This window comes from Dama dama, chromosome 24 (assembly GCF_033118175.1).
Source record: "Dama dama isolate Ldn47 chromosome 24, ASM3311817v1, whole genome shotgun sequence".
Classification (NCBI taxonomy): domain Eukaryota; kingdom Metazoa; phylum Chordata; class Mammalia; order Artiodactyla; family Cervidae; genus Dama; species Dama dama.
In genome coordinates, this window is record NC_083704.1 from 20,471,520 (window position 1) to 20,493,995 (window position 22,476).

The 22,476-nt window shown below is 46.9% G+C and overlaps 2 protein-coding genes across 2 annotated transcripts in view; one reads left to right on the plus strand and one right to left on the minus strand.

Annotated features, from left to right (window-relative positions):
* GASK1A (golgi associated kinase 1A) overlaps positions 1-22,476 on the plus strand; it is a 152,165-nt gene that overhangs the window by 55,157 nt on the left and 74,532 nt on the right. The window lies entirely within an intron of this gene.
* On the minus strand, positions 1,965-4,735 carry LOC133045667 (5-beta-cholestane-3-alpha,7-alpha-diol 12-alpha-hydroxylase). The gene has a single exon (XM_061127901.1). It carries the CDS (start codon positions 4,377-4,379, stop codon positions 2,880-2,882), a length of 1,500 nt encoding a protein of 499 aa, XP_060983884.1. The 5' UTR covers positions 4,380-4,735; the 3' UTR covers positions 1,965-2,879.

Consider the following 22,476-nt stretch of genomic DNA (forward strand, 5'->3'; position numbering starts at 1 on the left):
CTTCAGGGGTCCCTCAGAGCCTACGCCATCAAATCTAGGACCTTTGTCCAGTCTCAAGGCTGGACTTTTCACAACCAGAATCCCACACCCTGTTTCACCCTCACACTCCTTCTCCTGGCTTTTCATTTGCTGGGCGCCATATCCCCTGTTGTTTCCTTCACATTCCCATCTCTGCTCTTGTGCTGGTCAGCTCCCTCATGGAACAGGGGTCATTTTCCAGCCAAGTATCCCCTCACTCTTGTTATGTAACTGAGTCCTACCTGCTCCGGGAAACGTTCCAGGGGCACTCTGCCCTGTGCTTTGAGTGGTGTTTGGGTGGGGCACGGGTCTTTGGCCAGCTTTGGCCTTACCTTTCCCTGGCACAGTGATTCATTTAGGGATGGGCCCAGGCCCAGGCAGAGCTTGTGAAATGCAGCTCGACTAGAACATGCTAGAACAGAGGCATGAAACTGAGGCCAGGGGGGTGTGAGGTCTGGGGCTGCTCCTCCATCAGCGTGAACTTCAGAAGGGTAGGTGAGAGCAGTGAGTGAGCAGATCCTGGGGGCAATGCCAAAGCCCCAGAATCAAGGCCTGGCTGAAGGACATCCGAAGCCTGCACTTGATAGTGACACGAACCAATGGATGTCCTTTCAGTTTGGGGTGGTGGTCTCCTGTTACCTGTGATCTAAGGGATTCTCCACGGATATGCCCTGCCTGGACGCTCCATGTCTCCCACGGCCGGCATCTTCCCTGCGCACTGACACGTCCACCGAGAAGCCTTTCCCAGGGAGCCTCTGAGCCACAGTGCCATCTCTGTCTTCCTGAGCTTCTAAAGCATCACTGCTTTCTCCCACCTCCCAGCTGCTGCTGCTGCTAAGTCGCTTCAGTCGTGTCCGACTCTGTGCGACCCCATAGACGGCAGCCCACCAGGCTCCCCCTCCCTGTGATTCTCCAGGCAAGAACACTGGAGTGGGTTGCCATTTCCTTCTCCAATGCATGAAAGTGAAAAGTGAAAGTGAAGTCCCTCAGTTGTGTCCGACTCCTAATGACCCCATGGACTGCAGCCTACCAGTCTCCTCTGTCCATGGGATTTTCCAGGCAAGAGTACTGGAGTGGGGTGCCATTGCCTTCTCCGCCCACCTCACAGAGCCACCTGCAAAACCCAGCACAGCCTGGCAGACAGTGTTGCTCAGAAAAAAATTTTTGGTTGGATGGAATGGAGGTCAGGAGGACATGAGCCAAAGTAAAGTAGACAAGACTGGAAGTTAGGTTTCTGTAATTTAATCTACATTTAGGGAATTAAGGTCAGAGATGAAGGGAATAAGATACCAAATGCTGTGGGCTGCATCTGAAGCAGGTGCAGGAGGCAGAAAACAGGACACAAAAAACAATGATGTGACAGATGGGCTGTGATAAACACAGGGGCAGGGGTGCTCCAGGGAGGAGGTGGGGTGGAGGCCATCTCTAGCCAGAGGATGGAATGGGTGAGGTTCAAGAGGTTTCCAGGAATAGCCGGCCCCAGGGCTAAGAGTGAAAACAAGCACTGTACTTTACAGACAGTTCCACTGGAGAAAGTTGTCAAAGTTGAATTGCACTGGATTGAAAATTCGAGGACCTCATGTGGCAAAACTTAGATATCAACTGTGGGGAGGTGATGAGGAGCCAGAAAAGTATAAAGGGGATGCTCAGAGGTGCTTTTGGAAAAAAAGTCTCTGGAAGTAGGGTAAACAGAAAGTCCAGAGGCCCCACGTGGAGAGGGATGCTGAGTTTGAGCTCTAAGAAGGGTAGCTGGGGTGGGGAAGCGGGGACACGGTTAGGTGGCACCACAGGGGTCAGATGACAGAACTCTCTCCCTGTGGGGGAGAGAAAGGGAGGGGCTGAGGGTGTGTCCTCTGTATCTGCCTCAGTGGATGGGTAGATGATGGTGTCCTGAGCAGAGAGGCAGGGAAACCAGGAGATGGGCATGGTTCAGGGCAGAGGTCAGGGGGGGGACAGGTGCTGAGTTCTGCGTGTGGGCTGAACTGTAGCAGAGGTGCTCTTAGACCGCTGTGGGGAGATTGGGGGTCTGGAGGTAGGAGAGAGCTCTGAGCTTAGCGATGGTTGTGGAAACCAAGTGAGGGGTTGAAATCACCCCAAGGTGGGGGTGCAGAGGGGAGAGGAGGGCAGGCAAGAGGGACCTTGCATATCTCCTCCATGAAAGGCCACCCTTCTCTAGAGCCGCTCTGTCCAATACAGAAGCACGTGGCTATTGAGAGCTCAGTTTGAAGGGTTGAAAAGTACAGACCAGATTTTGGAGGGAAAAAGAAATGTAAAAATATTTCATTAATACTTTTGTATGACTCCCCATTGAAATGCTAATATTTTAGATACATCAGGACAAGCAAAATACAGTAGAAAAATGAATTTCACCAGTTTCTTTTTACTTTTAAAAACATGTCAGCTAGGAGATGAAAAATTACACGTGTGGCTTACCTCATATGGCTATCGGATGACACTGTTCTAGACCCTGAATCCCACAGGGTAAGTGTTGAGGAAAACAAGCAAAGTGGAGCGGGAGGGTGGAGACCAATGTTTGCAAGATGCTACATGACTCACCATAACTGGTGTCTGTACTGCGTGAGATTTGTCATGGCATGTATTATCCCCCAAACTGAGTTGCCCACAGATGTTTCCCCTTCCCTGGACTTCCTGTGAGAGGTGAATTACGCCGCATCTGCCATGAGAGACAGTGTTTCAAGAGAGAAGTATCAGCCTGTGAGGTGACCAGAAGGATGCCAAAGAGCAGGGAGGACAAGCAGGACAGAGGAGGGGGTTGGTCTGGGGCTTTAGAGGGGTGGTTGAGAGGAGGCAGAGACCCACGGGAGCCCCCGCAGCCACACTCGAGGCCGCCTGGACAGAGCTCACTCCGAAGGCCGAAGGCGGTAGCGGAATCGCACCTCGTGGCTGGGCTGTGTGGTGCCAAAGCCCCAGCGCTGGGGGTCCACGGGTGGCACAGGTGTGTCAGAGTCCACCAACTCCAAGTCAAAGTTCATGACCATGAGCAAGATAAAGAGCTTCATCTCGTTGAGGGCCAAGAACCTCCCAGGGCAGATGGAGACGCCCGAGCCCCACGGCATGGTGTAGTGGCGGATCTTCTTGCCTGCCTTGTAGAAGTCTACTTTTCGGCTGCCGCTGGGGGTGAGAAAGCGATCGTACCTGAAGGCGGTGGGCTCGGGGTGGATGTCGGGGTCCATGTGCACTGAGAGGTAAGGGAAGAGGGCCAGGATGTCTCCACTGCGGAGCAGGCACTCCTGCCCGCTGGCCATCTGCAGGACCTGGTCGTCGTTCACCACCCTGAGGAGGGTGGGCGAGGCCCTCAGCCGCAGTGTTTCTTCCATCACGCTGTCCAGCACCGGCATGCGATGCAGGGCCCCGAACTTGAAGGACTGCTTAGCCTCCAGCCTGACCTCTCCCAGGAGCCGGGTGGCCTCCTCCCTCACAGCCCGCATGGCCTCTGGGTGCTTCAGGAGGAACAAGAGGGCCCAGAAAGAGGTAGGCCCTGTGTTACCCTGGGAGGCCCAGAGCATCATGAAGTTGAACTTGTCCTGCATGGCCGGGGAGACGCCCTGCTCCCTCAGAAACTGAAGCATGTAGGTGATCCAGTTGCTTACGCCGTACTTCTCCAGGTTGTGTTCCACCGAGAGTGCCTTATGGAAGAGACGCTGGAGCCGACCCACCTCCAGCCACTCCCGGGGCCCCAGCAGGGAGTAAACAAACCTGGGGAACAGGCGGTCATACTTGCGAAACTCCAGGAACAGCTCCTCTGCCTGCAGCAGGTCCCGGTCCTTGTCCTTTGTGTAGCCGAACAAGCTCAGGTAGCCAGCCTTGAACAAGATGTTGTAGCAGAAGTGAAAGAGGCCATCCTCACGCCAGCAGCGGGTGTCCAGACTGGAGCCTGTGGGCCCCAGCATAACCAAGGACAGGGTGTCTAACATGACTTTGTTGAGCTCCTCCAAGCCTTCCCCCATGAGGTGCTTGGTGCTGGCTGAGTGTATCATCCTGTAGTCTCCCTCCACGGAGCGGTATCCAAATACCTTTAGCACCAGTTTTTGCGCATACTCCACAAAGTCTAGCTTCCTCTGCGCATCCTTGAGGATGGGGCCAAAAGAGAGAGGGTCCATGACAAAGGTGAAGTACTGCCCCCCCAGCTGTACTGTGAATATGTCCCCATGTTTGGCCTGCATATGCCTCAGAAATTCGAACATATTCTTCCGGAAAGCCATGGCATGGCCCAGCCAGGGCACGGGGCCCTTATCCAGAGGGGGCTCCGTGGGTCTTCGTTGCCGGAGCAGCCCCCGAAGGCACAGATAGCCCACAATGGCCACCAGCAGGGCTCCTAGCACCGGACCCCAGAGCACCATGGCTGATCTCTTCCAGGTTGAGCTCTGGATGTGCTGTTCTCTGAGTGCCAGAGGGTTTGGGAGGACAAGGTGGGGATAGAAAGGTCTTCCCACCTGGACTTTGCCCTGTGGCTGCAAGTTGCCGTAAATAAGCCTGGTGAGAGAGTACCCAAGAGCAAATCTTTCCCCTAGATTTTGTTAGGACCTAGTCATGTGAGAGGAGCAGGTGGGAGGGAGCAGGAACAAGGCCAGAAGAAAGCCTCTTGCTGTGCTCACAGCCCCTGCACAAGCTTCAGACTTTGTTCCAACCTTTCCTGATACAGCTCCAGCATTTTCTCTGCCAAGACTTTTTTAACCCCCCACCCTGTGACTTACTGACCACTCACTCCTTTATTTACTCTTCACTTCATATATCCATTAATTTCCTAGTTCCTTCAACAGAAATGCACCAAGTACTTACTAAGTTTCACATCCACCTCCTCCTCATTCTTCAAGAGACCCACAAAATCTCCCAAACAGATATTCTTCTCCTTCAAGCACAGGATCAGACTTGAGTCTCTGAGTCTCTCGCCAACTGGCTTGCACAATTCTCTACCAAGAAATACAGAGTGGGAATTATGAAATGTCAGAGATGATAGGGACTTCAAACTAACTGCTTTACTTCACAAGAAGGATCTAGGTTCAGAGTGTAGCAGGGACTTTTTCTGACAGTGGCCCTGGCTTGGGTGAGGTGAGTTGATCATTTACTGGGGACCTTCAGTGGCATGTCAGACCAAGACCCTGTCAGCAGGCCCAAGAAGGAGAAAACTGTACTGTTGACTCTTAAGACTTTAGTTCAGCAGCCTAACTCATTGTTGCAATATGTGAGGTTCAGACTGAATTCAATCAGTTGTGACAACCCTCCAGTTACTCTTTAACTTCTGAAATGACCTGCAAACAGGGACTTTGTCTCTTCAGACAATCATATGGTTTCTCTTGAATGAGCTCCCGTGTGCAGCTCCTCCTAGCAGGGAGCTGAAAATATCCACACTCAGCATCCACGAAGTCCTCTCTGGTTGCTCAGGGCAACCACAGCAAGTACTCAGCTCCAACAACTCTCCCCATCCTTAGGATATGGTCAGAAAGGGAATTCCCTGGTGGCCCAGTGATTAGGACTCAGTGCTTTTACTGCTGTGGCCCAGGTTCAGTCCCTGGTCAGGGAACTAAGACCCCACAGGCTGAGGCTCCGCCAAAAAAAGAAAAAGGTCAGAAACTGGGTCAAGTCCAAAGAGCTGAACTTTGTCCCTTAGTATTTTTTTGTATTTTGGGATTTGGGTTTTTTCGTTTGTGTGGTTTGTTTTTTTTTTTTTTGTCATACCATTTGACGTGTGGGATCTGTTTTCCTACCAGGGATTAAACCTGTGCTGCTCTTTGGGAGCTTGGAATCTTAATGACTGGATCAACAGGGAAGTCCCTATCTCTTAGTTTTTAATGGATGGCAGCCCCACCTTGCTTCTCAGCAGTAAAGAACCCACCTATAATGCAGGAGCTATGGGTTCAATTCTTGGGTCAGGAAGATCCGTTGGAGAAGGAAATGCCAAGCCACTTCAGTTTTCTTGCCTGGAAAAATGCCATGGACAGCCCGTGGGGTCACAAGAGAGTCAGACACCACTTAGCAACTATACAACAACCACCACCACCACTACTTTACATTCATTCTTTCCTTCATTTATTCATTCATTCTCTCCTTCATTTATTCATTCATTCACTCACACCCACTCATCCAATCATTTCCTCCTTTCTTGGAACAGCCCCATCTATCCATTCAACAGATACTTACTGTGCACTTAAACCAGAAATTTTGCTACAACCCTAAATGAGGCAGACCTGGTCCCTGCCCTCTTGGAGTTTATGGCTTCCACCAAAGAAGCATATAATCACAATTGTGTTAAGTGCTACAAAGAAGGGCAGAACAGGAAGGAGGGTGGGGAATCAGGGAGGTCGCACGATTCAGGAGGTCATTAGTGGAGGATGGCAAGACCAGGTAAATGTGTGCTGTGTGCAAGGATATAGGGGACATTCTTCTAAAGCAAGTGGCAGGGTCATCCCAAGAGGGCCAGTGTTGCAGAGTGTTCAGACCAGGAGTCTCCAGCTCAGTGTGTATCTGAGCTCTGACGCATCACCACTGCACTGGACTCTTCTCATGCCAGCAGGTCCAACCACCCTTGTGTATGGGACTAGCCCACCAGGGCCACTGAACAGCAGCCTGCCTCAGGGTATTGGCCCAGGCGCTGCCCGCCCAACCCCCTGGAGTGGCTGGGACCCAGCGGTCCAGAGTGTGCACTGCAAGCCTGTGGCAAGCCTCAGCCTTACACAGTCTAGCTGCAGCTCCGGGGCAGGGTCGGGGTGGCATCACAATGGATTTGCAAGGCAGTCTGGGAGCCTTCGAGTACAGAATGAAGCAGGGCAAAGGCTAATAGAGTTTTGCCAAGAGAATGCACTGGTCATAGCAAACACCCTCTTCCAACAATACAGGAGAAGACTCTACACATGGACATCACTAGATGGTTAATACCAAAATCAGATTGATTATATTCTTTGCAGCCAAAGATGGAGAAGCTCTATACGTAAGTCAGCAAAAAGAAGACTGGGAGGTGACTGTGGCTCAGATCATGTACTCCTTTGTGCCAAATTCAGACTTAAACTGAAGAAAGTAGGAAAAACCACCAACCATTCAGGTATGACCTAAATCAAATCCCTTATGATTATACAGTGGAAGTGACAAATAGACTCAAGCAATTAGATCTGATAGAGTGCCTGAAGAACTATGGACAAAGGTTCGTGATACTGTACAGGAGGCAGTGATCAAGACCATCCCCAAGAAAAAGAAATGCAAAAGGCAAAATGGTTGTCTGAGGAGGCCTTACAAATAGCTGAGAAGAGAAGCAAAAGGCAAAGGAGTAAAGGAAAGATATACCCATTTGAATGCAGAGTTCCAAAGCATAGCAAGAAGAGATAAGAAAGCCTTCCTCAGTGACCAGTGCAAAGAAATAGAGGAAAACAATAGAGTGGGAAAGACTAGAGATCTCTTCAAGAAAATTAGAGATACCAAAGGAACATTTCATGCAAAGATGGGCTCAATAAAGGACAGAAATGGGATGGACCTAACAGAAGCAGAAGATATTAAGAAGAGGTGGCAAGAAGACACAGAAGAACTATACAAAAAAGATCTTCACAACCCAGATAACCACAATGATGTGATCACTCAGCCAAAGCCAGACATCCTGGAATGTGAAGTCAAGTGGGCCTTAGGAAGTATCACTATGAACAAAGCTAGTGGAGGTGATGGAATTCCAGTTGAGCTATTTCAAATCCTAAAAGATGATGCTGTGAAAGTGCTTCATTCAATATGCCAGCAAATTTGGAAAACTCAGCAGTGGCCACAGGACTGGAAAAGATCAGTTTTCATTCCAATCCCAAAGAAAGGCAAAGCCAAAGAATGCTTAAACTACTGCACAATTGCACACAGTCTCACACACTAGTAATGCTCAAAATTCTCCAAGCCAGGCTTCAACAGTACATGAACTGTGAACTTCCATATGTTCAAGCTGGATTTAGAAAAGGCAGAGGAACCAGAGATCAAGTTGCCAATATCCGCTGGATCATTGAAAAAGCAAGAGAGTTCCAGAAAAACATCTACTTCTGCTTTATTGATTATGCCAAAGCCTTTGACTGTGTAGATCACAATAAACTGTGGAAAATTCTGAAAGAGATGGGAATACCAAACCACCTGACCTGCCTCCTGAGAAATCTCTATGCAAGTCGGGAAGCAACAGTTAGAACTGGACATGAAACAACAGACTGGTTTCAAATGGGGAAAGGAGTACATCAAGGCTGTATATTGTCACCCTGCTTATTTAACTTATATGCAGAGTACATCATGAGAAATGCTGGGCTGGAGGAAGCACAAGCTGGAATCAAGATTGGCGGGAGAGATATCAGTAGCCTCAGATACACAGATGACACCACCCTTATGGCAGAAAGTGAAGAGGAACTAAAAAGCCTCTTGATGAAAGTGAAAGAGGAGAGTGAAAAAGTTGGCTTAAAGCTCAGCATTCAGAAAACTAAGATCATGGCATCTGGTCCCATCACTTCATGGCAAATAGATGGGAAAACAGTGGAAACAGTGTCAGACTTTATTTTGGGGGGCTCCAAAATCACTGCAGATGGTGACTGCAGCCATGAAATTAAAAGACGCTTACTCCTTGGAAGAAAGTTATGACCAACCTAGATAGCATATTAAAAAGCAGAGACATTACTTTGCCAACAAAGGTCCGTCTGGTCAAGGCTATGGTTTTTCCAGTGGTCATGTATGGATATGAGATTTGGACTGTGAAGAAAGCTGAGCGCCGAAAAATTGATGCTTTTGAACTGTGGTGTTGGAGAAGACTCTTAAGAGTCCCTTGGACTGCAAGGAGATCCAACCAGTCTATCCTAAAGGAGATCAGTCCTGAATATTCATTGGAAGGACTGATGCTGAAGCTGAAACTCCAATACTTTGGACACCTGATGCGAAGAACTGACTCACTTGAAAAGACCCTGATTCTGGGAAAGACTGAGGGTAGGAGGAGAAGGGGAGGACAGAGGATGAGATGGTTGAATGGCATCACAGATTTAATGGACATGTGTTTGAGTAGACTCCTGGAGTTGGTGATGGACAGGAGGCCTGGTGTGTTGCAGTCCATGGGGTCCTAAAGATTCGGACACGACTGAGCGACTGAACTGAACTGATGTGGGAGGATCAACAACCTGCAGAAGTGTCCTCCGGGCTCACTAGAGGGACCTCGGGCCTGGGGGCTGGAAGGCCGGTGACGCATTTCCATTGCCATGCCCTGCGCCTAATGGCGTCTTTAGGTCGGCACTTGGGGGGTTCTCAGTCTGGAGGCACTCTGTGACAGTAAATCTGGGAGCTTTTGTCTCTGTCCTGTTCATGGCCCTCTGCTGGTCATGCCTCTTGCCACCATGACTGCTTACATTTTTACCATTTAAGATTTTTACCATTTTTAAGAATTTAGCATGAGCCAAGAATTAAGCAAAATGCTTAACATTTGTTATGCAGTCTAATTCCCATAACCCACGTCATGGATCTCTAGGACCACCTTCACATTCAGAGAATTGCCTAGAAGAACCCAGAGGACTTGGCCTATAGTTTTACTCATAACTGAAATTTATTACAGTGGTGTATTAAAGATACATAGCCAAATCATCAGGGGGAAAGACACCCATGGAGTCTGCAAGAATCTGTGTACAAGCTTCCAAATGCTTTCCTGAGAGAAAGGTTTACAAGAGAAATTAGAAAATACCTTGAGATGAATGAAAATGAAAACCAAAGGTTATGGCATATAGTGAAATTAGTACTCAGATGAAAGATTACAGATGTGATTAGATTAGGGCAGTTATAGATAATTTTAGTGATTCCCTGGTAGCTCAGCTGGTTAAGGATCCACCTGCAGTGCAGGAGACCCTGATTCGATTCCTGGGTTGGGAAGATTCCCCTGGAGAAGGGATAGGCTTCCCACTCCAGTATTCTTGGACTTCCCTGGTGGCTCAGCTGCTAAAGAATCCACCTGCAATGCGGGAGACCTGGGTTCACTCCCTGGGTTGGGGAGATCCCCTGGAGAAGGGAAAGGCTGCCCATTCCAGTATTCTGGCCTGGAGAATTCCATGGACTATATAGTCCATAAGGTCACAAAGAGTGATCAGGAATTTACAAGGTGATAATTCTAATGTGGTCTTGGCATGGCTTACATGTCAGAGGGTGGGAGATGGTCTTGGGTGTTATACATTATATAAGAGAGGAACTTCTTAGCTAACTAGGGATGAGCTGTTGCGTATAGTATGAGAAGATGTGGGGAGGATTGAGGAAAAGGTGAAGTGATTGTTCCAGAGACTGGGTGTAATGGTCTTATGGCTGTGGGAGGAGAGGAACAATCCTGGTTTGGAAGATAAAAACACCGTAGACTCCGGGAAGTCAGGAGCAGAGGCAGAGATCATTAATCTATCTTAGCTTTTGTCTATAGGATATCTGGCCAATTTAACCCAGGCTTTTGCCACTACCCTCAATTTGACTACTGGCCAGTAAATGATCTTAGTTTAAAAGTTTTCAGAATCCTCCCAACAGCCACTGACTCCAGAAAGGAACAGCCTCATCAAAAAAACAGCAGAACAGAATTAACTTTCTAGACGTTGACATAATTACCTTTAGCTTCATACAGTTACTGTTGGAGTCTCTTGTACATTTTTCACAGATCACTGATTTTCCTAAATTCTCTAGCATGAATGATGATGGACAATTGTATTGCCCTGGATTTCTCACTGGCCAGTTTAGCTGAGGTATGTGCCATTGCCAGTTTCTCTTTCCCCACATGGATTAATGACACATTTAGTCCTGGATGTGGAGCCTCACCATGGTCTTTCCTACAGTGAGCCTGGTTATACTACTGTGGGTCACACTCATGGTCACTCTTGTCCAATGCTGCCTAAGACAAATGTAATATATTTGGCCCAGTCCTCTTTCACTACAATAAATTAGAGTATTTGGTGACCTTCATGGTGACCTGCTTCTGAGAATTCTTTATGTGTTAGAAGTTAGGAGTTAGGAACTGCCCTGGTAGTCCAGTGGGTAAGTATCCATGCTTACAATGCAGGGGGCATGGTTTTGATCCCTGGTCAGGGAACTAAAATTGCACATGTTGCATGGCAAAAGGTTAGGAGGTAAAGCTGTAGAACTGGCTCTACCACGGTGCTCTGGCAGTTTCACTCATATCTACTGGCTTGGCCAGTATATAGGACATGCAGGCAAAGCCTTGAACTATAGCTAATCTGAGTCTTGGCAGATCACCTTGTGATCCTTCCAGAACATAAGAGGATCTTTACAAGCTTTTCAGGCCATCTCCCACTTCTGTCCCTATCCCTGTGGGAGGCTGTTATGAGACAGTTTCTCATTGCCTCCCAGATTCTGATAAGTAATGAGACTTTTCTCCCACTCTTCTCTGGTTTGACTGTAGACTATAACACTGTTAACTAATTTCTAGTAGTCATGTACAGTTGTGAGAGTTGAACCATAAAGAAGGCAGAGTGCTGAAGAATTGATGCATTTGAACTGTGGTGCTGGAGAAGACTCTTGAGAGTCCCTCGGACTGCAAGGAGATCAAGCCAGTCAATCCTAAAGGAAATCAACCCTGAAAACTCATTGGATGGTCTGATGCTGAAGCTCCAATACTTTGGCCACCTGATGTGAACAGCTGATTCACTTGAAAAGACCCTGATGCTGGGAAGGACTGAAGGCAGAGGGAGAAGAGGGTGACAGAGGATGAGATGGTTGAATGGCATCAGTGGACATGAACTTGGGCAAACTCCGGGAGATGGTCGGGGACAGGGAGGCCTGGAGCGCTGCAGTCCATGGGGTTGCGAAGAGTCAGACATAACTTAGTGACTGAACAACACCAACATGACACTGTTTAGCTGCAGTCTAAAATTGACCCCTCAGCAAGGTGTATCCCACAACCCATGTTGCAGTCATCCAGCCCCCTTTTGCTTCCGTGTCATTGTTTTTGGTGTGTGGGACAAGGACCTGGGGGATTGGGATGTTTGCCTACTCTTCCTTTTGCTGTTTTTGTAATTAATACATTATATGAATCTCAAAATGACATTGTATCTTTACTGGCCAAATCAATTAGGACTCGGCCTTGACCTTGCCTGCTGCCATGTGTTTGACAGAAGAATAATAGAGAGAGTAAAAATATGGGATTAAAGGTGATAGACTCTTCCTTGCTTCTTTAGTTTTCTAAAAAAAATATGAACTCAACACCCATCATAGCCATAAGTACCTCTTTTCAGGTGGACCCTAACTTGGTAATCAGGTATTTGAGGGCTCCTTATTCTGAGCTACAACTCCCACAGTTGTTTTGTCACCAGTTCAGTTTTCTCCAACTGGTCCTGAGGAAAATCATGGGATGAACATACAGCAAATTAAATTGTATGCTCACCCTTCATAATGATCTTCCCCAAGTTAAGAGTCTTTGCTTCCTTCTCAATACCCGCAGACTATCAGCTATTGTCCTTTTATGAGTTTACTCGTTACTTAGTAACTTCTAAGTTATTCTCTTAGAAACCAACCAACCAACCAATAACCCTGGGAGTTCATATGAGGGCTTCTTTGTAACTTTCCGTAGATATGGTATCTATAAGCTCCAGTACCTGAGGTATGTGAATCCGAATTTGAATTCCTGTGAAGCAGACATCTTCCTACTTTGTTCCCCCTAGAGACTGAATATACAAATGGACAATGTCCAGACCATATAGAAAAATAGAACTCTGAATCTCAGTCTGCAGCAGTCTGTCCAGTATTCTTGCCTGGAGGAGAATCCCATGGACGGAGGAGCCTGGTGGGCTACAGTCCACAGGGTCACGAAGAGTCGGACACGACTGAGCGACTTCACTTCACTTCACTTCAATTGAAAAACTGGTTCAACACTTAATCATTCTTTTACGCAACAGACATTCTATGACACTTGAAGAAATTGGGTCCTTTCACTTAACTTTCACTTAACACTTTGAGATAAACACGAGGAAGGATCTGGATCTTCAGGCAGGGTGGGGAGTGGGGTGCTGCAGGTCTAAGGGCACAGAGCTGAACAAGGAAAAAGTTTGGGTTCAGAACCAAATGGTGACAGGATAGGGCATGAGGGTGGTCATGCAGGAGATGATCCTTGGGAAGTCAGCTGGGTCCCTGAACAGTGACTGGAGTTGTCTGCATGGCAGAGGACTTGGACTTTTTTGGGTAGGCAAAGGTGAGCCAGCCGAAGTCTTTGAGGGTGTTAGGGAGTGTGTCGGGTGGGAATGTGCAAGGAGCAGTCACAGTTGGGCACTGCCCTTTCGAGTAGAGCCTCTCCAGCAGCCTGAGTGTCTGAGGTGTCCTTAGCTGCCTCTCTGGCTGCTGGAAGTGACTGGGCGGGAGGGAAGAGCAAGAGTCCCTCGCAGGGCAGCGGGACTGGCAGGAGTGAGGTTAGAAGGCAGTGTGCCGTGGCAGGTGAGAGCCAGAGAGTCAAGCCGGCCTAAGTTGTGTCTCAGAACTCTGTAACCTGGGGGAGTTAATCTCTGAGCCTCAGGTTCTCTTCTATAAAACAGACCTGATACCCTCCTCAAAGGCCGTGAGACGTACTCAAAGTAGTGCTTGTATAGTGCTGGGCACAGGCTCAGTCAGTGGTCGTTGTTCTTGTTATCAAGGGTTGGTGACTTCTGAAGGAGGACACGTGGCAGAGAAGGATGGCACCCAGAGCTCATGAGGGAATGAGAAGAGAAAACTTGCAGAGACTCATGAAGAGGAGGAGCGAGTGTTTGCCAATGTAAAAATGAAGAGACGTGAGAAGATTGGTGGCTGATCCCTTATATCTTTATAAGTAGGGGGCAAAAATCTGCTGAGAGTTTTCTTAGACATTCAGAATCCAGAAACTCAGTGGGCAGTCCCCTCCAGTACCTCTTACTGCCTCGTCTACCCAGACTCCAGGCCCGGGTCCTGGGACTGTCCTATGGCATTTAAGCACATGTCGTTTCAGGGGTCAGTGACCCTTGAGGACACGGTCATCTACTTCTCTGAGAATGAATGGACCACCTGGCCTCTACTCAGAGGGCCCTGTACAGGGAGGTGATGCTGCAGAATTATCGGGCTGTGGCTTCCCTGGGTAAGGATCTTTCCCTTTGGACTCTGCCCCTACCCTTTGGAATTTCTTGGCTCCTTCTTCCTCAAAAGCTCAGTAGTCTTTGGTAACTAACCCTCAGCTGAGTGGCAACTCCAGGCTCCTGGACTCTTAATGACACAACCTTAGTGGTAGCTGCGAAGCAGGAAGTCCTGGCATCCATTTGGGTCTCGTATAGAACATCCCCAGCCCCGGCTAAGAGCTTTTGACCTTCTAACCCATGTGCTGTGGGTACAACATGTGGAGAGAGAATTCCTGGTGCCCCTCTGAGCCCTCAGTTCCCCGGCACCTCAGTCTGGGAGACACAGCCCAGTAGCAAGCATCCTCCTGCAGACATCTGAACTCGAGAGCTCTAGGGAGGGAGGGCACAAGAAATCCCCGTTTCTCGATGAGTGAAGTCTTCTCTTTGCTCACTCACGCTGTTGTTGAGCATCCCTTCCTCTCTGCTTCCTGACCTTTGTGAGCCTCCGGGCCCCTCTCACCTGAGTACCCCTGCCCCTTTCCCTGGACTTTATTTTCTTGTCCCCCCTAGTAACTTCCCTTCTTTCCCCTCCCACCCCTGAAGACAGGCCTGGGAGGAGTCCTGGGGTTGCTGTGTGTCACCCTGCTCACCTGCCTGTCCCGATTCCTTCCCGACGGGCAGCGTGTCCATTTCCCACACCGGCTCTGATTTTCCAGCTGGAGCCAGGGGGAACACCCTGGAGCTTGGCTCCTCAAGAAGGTCTGAATGGAGAGGGCCTGAGGGCCATCTTCCTAGATGAGAGAGGACGCGTGCCGGTCATCTGAGCACATCCCTTGTCTTGATCTTTAAGTCGTCCTAGGTATGTGTTCTCTTAACCTACTGCTGCAGACACCGGTGGGATTCCTTGTTTTCCTCTGTGTTGCCATGGTTTTCCATCTTCTCGAGTCCTTGCTTTATTCATCCTGGCTCCTCTCTGTGCCATCTGCATACATCTGTTTTGCTTTTTCCCCATCTCCCCTGTTCTTTTCAGGACCACCGTTTATCTTAACTCCCTGACTACTTTTCTGTTTGCTTTCTGATCTGAAGTGGCCTTTTTTTTTTTTTTTTAACTATCCTGGCCTGCTTATAATCCTCTAGCAGAAGATTCTGACTGCCCTTCGAGGGTATCATGGCCATTTTTATCATTAGAAATCAAGCAGTCTAAATAACCCTGAGCCAGATAGTTCCTGTTCCTCAGGGATTTCTGGCAGGAAAGCCTGGGCATTTGTCTAGGCCCAACACAGGGCTTCCCTGCTCCTAATTTCCTACTAAAAACTATGTCCTTTTATTGCCTCCCTGGGCCTGCTTCATCTTCTTCCCACAGAGGCTGTTCCATGGACACAGTGTAGCTTGAGCTGTGCCCTCCAATTTCCCATTCTCCCAGTTCCTTGCCATGTCTGGAAGTCTTTCCATGTTAGGATACCCTTGATTGCAAGTAACAGCCCAGTTCAAACTGGGTTAAATAATAAAGAGGAATTCATTGTTTTGTGTAATTGGGAAGTCCATAGATTTTGATCAGAATTTCAGTCTCTGCTCTTCTGTCTTCTCGTATGTTAGTTTGTCTACACTCATATGTTTGTCTACAGTCTGGCTCCTCTCAGGGCTGAAAGGTGATTGGTGGTTGTAACCAGAACTGTGCTTCTTCACACCTGGGGGGAGGAACAGGCCAGGCCTTCCTTAGGCTCTAGCCACTGTGAGTCACAGTCCATGTGTTGCTCTACTGCACCATCTTAAGTCTTATGCCAGCTCTAATTTGGTCCCATAGCCAGGGGAAAGCTATGCATGATTGACTTGGCCTGCATTGCTGATCCCTGAATGGATCTCTCATGTAGTGAGTCAGATGGGAGAGCTTGCTTGGCTTATCTCAGTGGGGGCCTATGCTAGAAGCTGGAGTTGGGATTACTCCCACCCAAAGGGCCTGGCTACTCCCTAGTCGGGGAGGGGGAGGAGAATGGATGTAGGGAGGGAACCGCAGTGTCCTCTAGATTCTCTCAGGATCTCAGTACCTGCTCTCACCACTCAAGGGAATTTCCCATCTCTGCTTTAGACAGAAAGCTAACTGCTAGTTTATTCCTTGAGCAAAACCCAAACTCCCTGACCTGCAGCGGGCCTTCTTAGAGCTCATGTCCCTACTCAATTTCCCTTGGAAATTGTAGAATTGATCTACAGTCCTATAGGCTTGGATGGGAGTTACAAAGAGACAGAGCGTAACTAATTCTGAAGAATTTATTAGAGTGGACCTTTGTAAATATGTGTTTTACATATTTTTATCATTAGAGTTTTATCCTTAGGTGTTTATCATTAGAGTTAGAAGTGACTTCTGGAAATGGCTGAGTGAGGCTATGAGGCCACTTTTATGGATATCATAGAGAGACTCATTGTTGATCCTTATAAAAAGAGAAGGCTATGATGGATAGGAAGGAAGGGAAGTAAGAGATGGTGATTTCCCAACACAGCCTCAGGATCAGCTCTTTGAAATTCTACCCTATCAGGATACTTTTCTATATGAATTGGCTTTCAGCTCCTAGGGGCAGGTGCAGAGACTTTAGTCTTTTCTATTTCTTTTTGATATTTTAAAATGAGTGACAAGTTTTTGTATTTTGGTGAACTGATGGAATCACAACTTCCTGAACCTCTCTCTCCTATCCTTTATATTCTTATTACTCTCAACTTTCAGGTCATCTGTGTTACCAGTCTTTCCCCCAACATTCCTTCTCCCCTCCTGCTTAGACACAGGGGTGGCACTTGCGAAAAATGGACATATTAATACTTCTTGATGACTTTAGTTACTCTGTCATGGGTACCAATGACATTTGCAGCTCTGTTTTCTTCTTCCAGAGGGGGTGTTGAAGAGTGAGAAAGAACATTTTGTCCTGAAGGAAAACATTCACAAGCAGGCACAGGACCACATGGTGCTATTGAGTGGACCCCAGTTCTGTGGCTCCCAGGAATTCTAGTTTGGAAAAACTTGTGAAGAGGAGAAAAGCATTGTAGGGAGATAGCCTGACTACCCTAAATAGGACAAGTGTGGAGAACACTGCATGTGACATCACAGTAGTGATTGTCAAAGATGAGATGATCTTAGTAGAAGAGTGTTCAGAGGATGCCGATGTTAACACCCACCTTATACATCAGAAAAGCCTCAGTGAACAGGCATTCTATATACGTGAAGAATGTGGCAAGTATTTTGATCGAAAGGAAGACTTTGATCAACATCAGAGAGTTCATAATGGAAAGAAGGTCTATGGATGTAAGGAATGTGGGAAGAATTTCAATTTTAGATTGCATTGCATTGTATATCAGAGGATTCACACTGGGATGAAACCATGCCTATGTCAAGAATGTGCTAAAGCCTTCGGTTGGAAGTCAAACCTGATTCAGCACTGGAGAATTCACACCAGAGAGAAACCCTTTGAATGGAAGGAATGTGACCCAGGGATAGAACCTGGGTCTCCCGCATTGTAGGCAGACGCTTTACCGTCTGGGCCACCAGGGAAGTCCTAGTCAGAACACAAGCCATACATGTCAGGCATACGGCTTCTCCCTGGTGTGGAGAGAGGCCCCATACCTGTAAGGGATGTGGGGATAGTTTTACTGGAACCCAGTCCTTCATCGACTCCAGAGAATTTATACTAGGGAGAAACTTCATGAATGTAAGGGCTTTGAGAAAGGCTTCATGTGGAACTCAGGTCTTGCTCGGCACCCAGGGGTTCACAATGGAGAGAAGCCTCATGGGTGTATTGACTGTGGGAAAAGCTTTATTTGCAAGGCACATCTCACTTGTTATCAGAGAATCCATATTGGGGAAAGACCCTAGAAATATAACAACTGTGGGAAGGCCTTCAGTTAGAATTCTGTTTTGATTATGCACCAGAGGTGCCATGCTAGAGAGAAACCCTGTAACCTCAGACTTCTCACCTTCTTGAACAGTGGAGAATGCGTAATGGTGATATTTGTTTATAATTCTTATGCTACAGGAACCCCAACCACAAGATGAGATGATGGCCCGCAGTTTGCTGGACTGCAACAACCAGTATTATCTCACCCCTTCTGGGTGAATACCCTGTATTCTAGCAAGACTGGTCTCCCTGTTCAGCCTTATTCATACCAGGCAACATTTAGTTGAGGACCTGCTCTGTGTCAGGTACTGTGCTAACTGTTTTCCATACATTCCTTAATTTTTAAAAATCCTGCAGTGTAGGTATTCTTATCCTCATTTTATAAATGAGAAATATGAGGTTGAAAGAGGTTATAATACTCACTCAAGTCCAGTCAGCTAGTAAACTTTAGAGGTGAGATTGGAACCAGGCCCGGTTGACTCTAGATCTGTTGTTCTTTGTGCACATTTCTACCCTTGCTTGTTTTTATTTCTCAAGTTTCCCTGGGCTAAAAGGTTCCCTTCCTCATCTAAGACCCAGCTCCTTCCATTGAACAGACCTCTCTTCCTCTTCTAATGTAGTCAGTACCACCCAAGTTTGTATTTAATTATGTGCTGTCTTATATTTTTCTAATAGTCTCATGCTTGTTAGTCCAGCTACAAATGGCTCTCTGGACCATGGCATTTCTTTATGTTTTTCAAATTTTGAAGCATGTTTACTTCTGACTAGATATAACATGCTCATGATAAAAAAAATTGAAATGGTTCAAATGTTCCTTGTCATTCCTGTCTCTCAGTCCTCCTCAGAGACAGTACATTATTTCTGTGCCTTTCTGGGTACACACACACGAAGTATTTATTAATACTGCTTTTTGTAAGTCTACCCCACTTAAAACTGTATTTGATATGATGATATTGCTGTTACATTGCCAACTCCAGGACCTTCTCTTCCTCAGAAGTTGTGATCCTCCTTGAGACCACTGAGGTGACTTAAGGAAAGCGGTGGAGATGGTCTGGGTCCTGCAGTCTTGGGAGACCTGATTGCCCTTGTGTTATGAGAGAGTACTCTGGGACTGGGAAAATGTGAATAAAGGGGAATGTTTTTTCATATAATTTATGTAGTTACAACCCCTCTCACTGCACTACTCTCCTAAATTCTCTCCTAGTCTATCCCCTTCTCATTGCCATAATACCCACATCCTGAAGTCAGCTGTGGGGCCATCTAAAGGAGGGAGAAATGGTCACTCTCTGATGAGGGTTCACACTCTGTTGGGTATCCTCAGTCAGTCAGCAGTGGCAATATAATCAGGTATCTTGGCGTCAGGGTCACAAATGCCCTGCAGAGGTCCAGGATCAAAGACGAATGCTAGAAATGCTTAGATTCTCTGCAGGAAGTAAGGGGTCAGTGAAGGATTCCAGAATTAACTATACTTGAAATCGAGTCTATAAAGTAAGACAATATTTTAAAAAGGGGATACAGGCTGTTAAAATATTAACTGTGAAGAAATGCAGGATATTAATGAATGGCATGAACCATCTTAAAGGATCAGATAGCCAAAGGCCTAATTCAGAGAAGCAGAATGCTGGCCAACACAGATGAAACATTCATTCCAGATTCTCCACCTTTAGAGCCATTCTCCAAATTGCAGTTTGCCCCATTGCTATTTAGAATCCCACTTTTATAAACTCCCAACCAGTGAATATAATTGTTGAAGGAGCAAGAAAGAGAAGCCAGAGGCCTGCTTGGACGAAACTTCTGCTTTCTGAAAAGTACAAACATACTGATAACTCCAGAACTTGGCCTAACATCGTCTAGCTAGAGCACCTCTAATAAGCAATAAACATTTTGTTTTGCACTGCACAGAACCAGGAAATGGAAATGAACAAGTGTTTTGGGGAAGTTGTTTATTAAGCAGATATTACTGAGCAACCGCCTGTATGCACACCACCATGTCCGGTGCTGCCAAGGAATGAGAAGTCCGACCTATGCCCTGCCTTCCTGGAATATTGACCTATTGAGGATTAAAGGGACCAACTGAGAAAAATCAAGTGAATCAAATCATTAAAGGTTTCTAAGTGCTATGAAGGGAATGAACAAGATCAGAGAAGGGGGGCCTCTTTCTAAAGATGCTCACAGAAGTCCTGTCCTAAGAATAACATCAATTCCAAGACTTGAAGGATGAGAAAGAGACACTTATATCAAGAACAGGAAGAATGGATAGAGGGAACAGCTGTGCAGACTACCTGATGTGTGAAGAGTCTGGCATATTCAAGAAGACAAGATTTTAGCAAAATGATCAGGGCATGTGTGGCACCAGTTAGGATTGTAGAGATCGATGGACCAGATCATTCGATTTCATCCTAAGTGAGAAGAGGTCACCGAAGGGTGTTCAGTGAAGAAATGACATGTTTGATTCTTATTATAAGCGACAGTGAACTTCTGGCTACTAAGAGAAAATGGGGTAAAGGGGGACCGAAGTGGAAGTAGAGAGCATGTTGGAGACTGCCAGCAGCCCAGGGTGGAGATGATGGTGGCCTGGAGAGGGTGGTGATAATGGAAATGAAGAGAAGGTGGATTGAAGATATATTTTGGAAAGAAAATCAGTGAACTGCTAATGGATTAGATGCAAGGATAATGGACAGGGAGGAGACAGGGGTAGCTTCCTGGCTTGAATAGCTGAGTTAGTGGTGCCATTTACTGGAATGAGAATAGGTCCGGGGATGGAAAAATCTAAAACTCTATTTAATATTAACATTTGCACTATGTGTGAGATGTGTAATTAAAAATTTCAAGTAGATGGTTTTATATATGGACTGAAGCTCTGGATGGTCATACCTCGGTTCAGTTTAGTTGGTCAGTCATGTCCGACTGCGACCCCATGGACCACAGCACACCAGGCCTCCCTGTCCATCACCAACTCCTGTAGTGTACTCAAACTCATGTCCATTGAGTCAGTGATGCCATCCAACCATTTCATCCCCAGTCGTCACCTTCTCCTCCCACCTTCAATCTTTCCCAGCAACAGGGTCTTTTCAAATGAGTCAGTTCTTCGCATCAGCTGCCCAGAGTATTGGAGTTTCAGCTTCAGCATCAGTCCTTCCAATGAATATTCAGGGATGATTTCCTTTAGGATGGACTGGTTGGATCTCCTTGCAGTGCAAGGGACTCTTCAAGAGTCTTCTCCAACACCACAGTTCAAAAGCACCAATTCTTCGGCGCTCAGCTTTCTTCATAGTCCAACTCTCACATCCATACATACACTTTGGAAAGACCAAAGCTTTGACTAGACGGACCTTTGTTGACAAAGTAATGTCTCTGCTTTTTAATATGCTGTCTAGGTTGGTCATAGCTTTTCTTCCAAGGAGTAAGCGTCTTTTTATTTCATGGCTGCAGTCACCATCTGCAGTGATTTTGGAGCCCCCCAAAATAAGGTCTGTCACTGTTTCCACTGTTTCCCCATGTATTTGCCATGAAGTGATGGTCATACCTGGAGCTGTGCATTTGGGAGTGGTCAAAGAAACAAGGTATTTAAAGCTGTGGGAAGAAACAAATGCAATCTCCTAGAGCTGCACTATTTAACACTGTAGCCACTGGCTACGCGTAGGTATTAAAGTAAAAATTCAGGTCCTTAGGCACAACAGCCAGATTCCCAGCACACAGGATTGTATGTGGCAGTTGGCTGCCTTATTAGATGGTGTAGGTGTGGAACATTTTCCTTGTTGCAGAAAGGTCTGTTGGACGGTACTGACCCCAGAGAGAGTACAGCAAAATATAAGGACCCAGGATGAAGTCCTAAGGAATAAGACTCAATATTTAGGGAATTGGACGGGTGGAAGCACCAGGAATAAATGCTAAGAGAGCAATCAGGGACTTCCCTGATTGTCCAGTGGCTAAGACTCTGCGCTACCAATGCAGGGGGCCCAGGTTCAATCCCTGGCCGGGGCACTAGATCCCACATGCTGCAACTAAGAATTTGCATGCTACAATGAACCTGGCACCTCCAAATAAATAAGTATTTAAAAGAAAAGAGCGGTCAGTGAGCAATTGGCAACATTACCTGTGGATACTTTATGCAAGCAGCAGCTGTAATAAGGTTGACTTTCCAACTAGGACTACAGAGATTGTTAAAATCCTAAACATTCAAAACCTCCCAGAGTGAAGTTGATACATATTGTTAGAGGAGGTCAGTACCTTAAATTGGAGGAGAGAGAGAATGAATAGGAATAAGAACCCATGGAAATGGAACAGTTTGGACTTCCAGAAGAGCATCATGGAAGTTGATGAACCCTAGAAACTCAAAGATGGAAATGTACGTAGGCAGAGCGATGGAATGACAAGACAAATTTTCGAAGCGTCACAATGAGAGAATGGACAAAACATGGCAAAAGATAAGTGTTCCAAGAGGATTAAGAAATAGCACGTGGAGATAGATGACCCCTACCAAGAGAATTCCTAACTGGCCTTTTCCTTACCCGAGGTCCAGAGACAAGCTCTTGGAAACC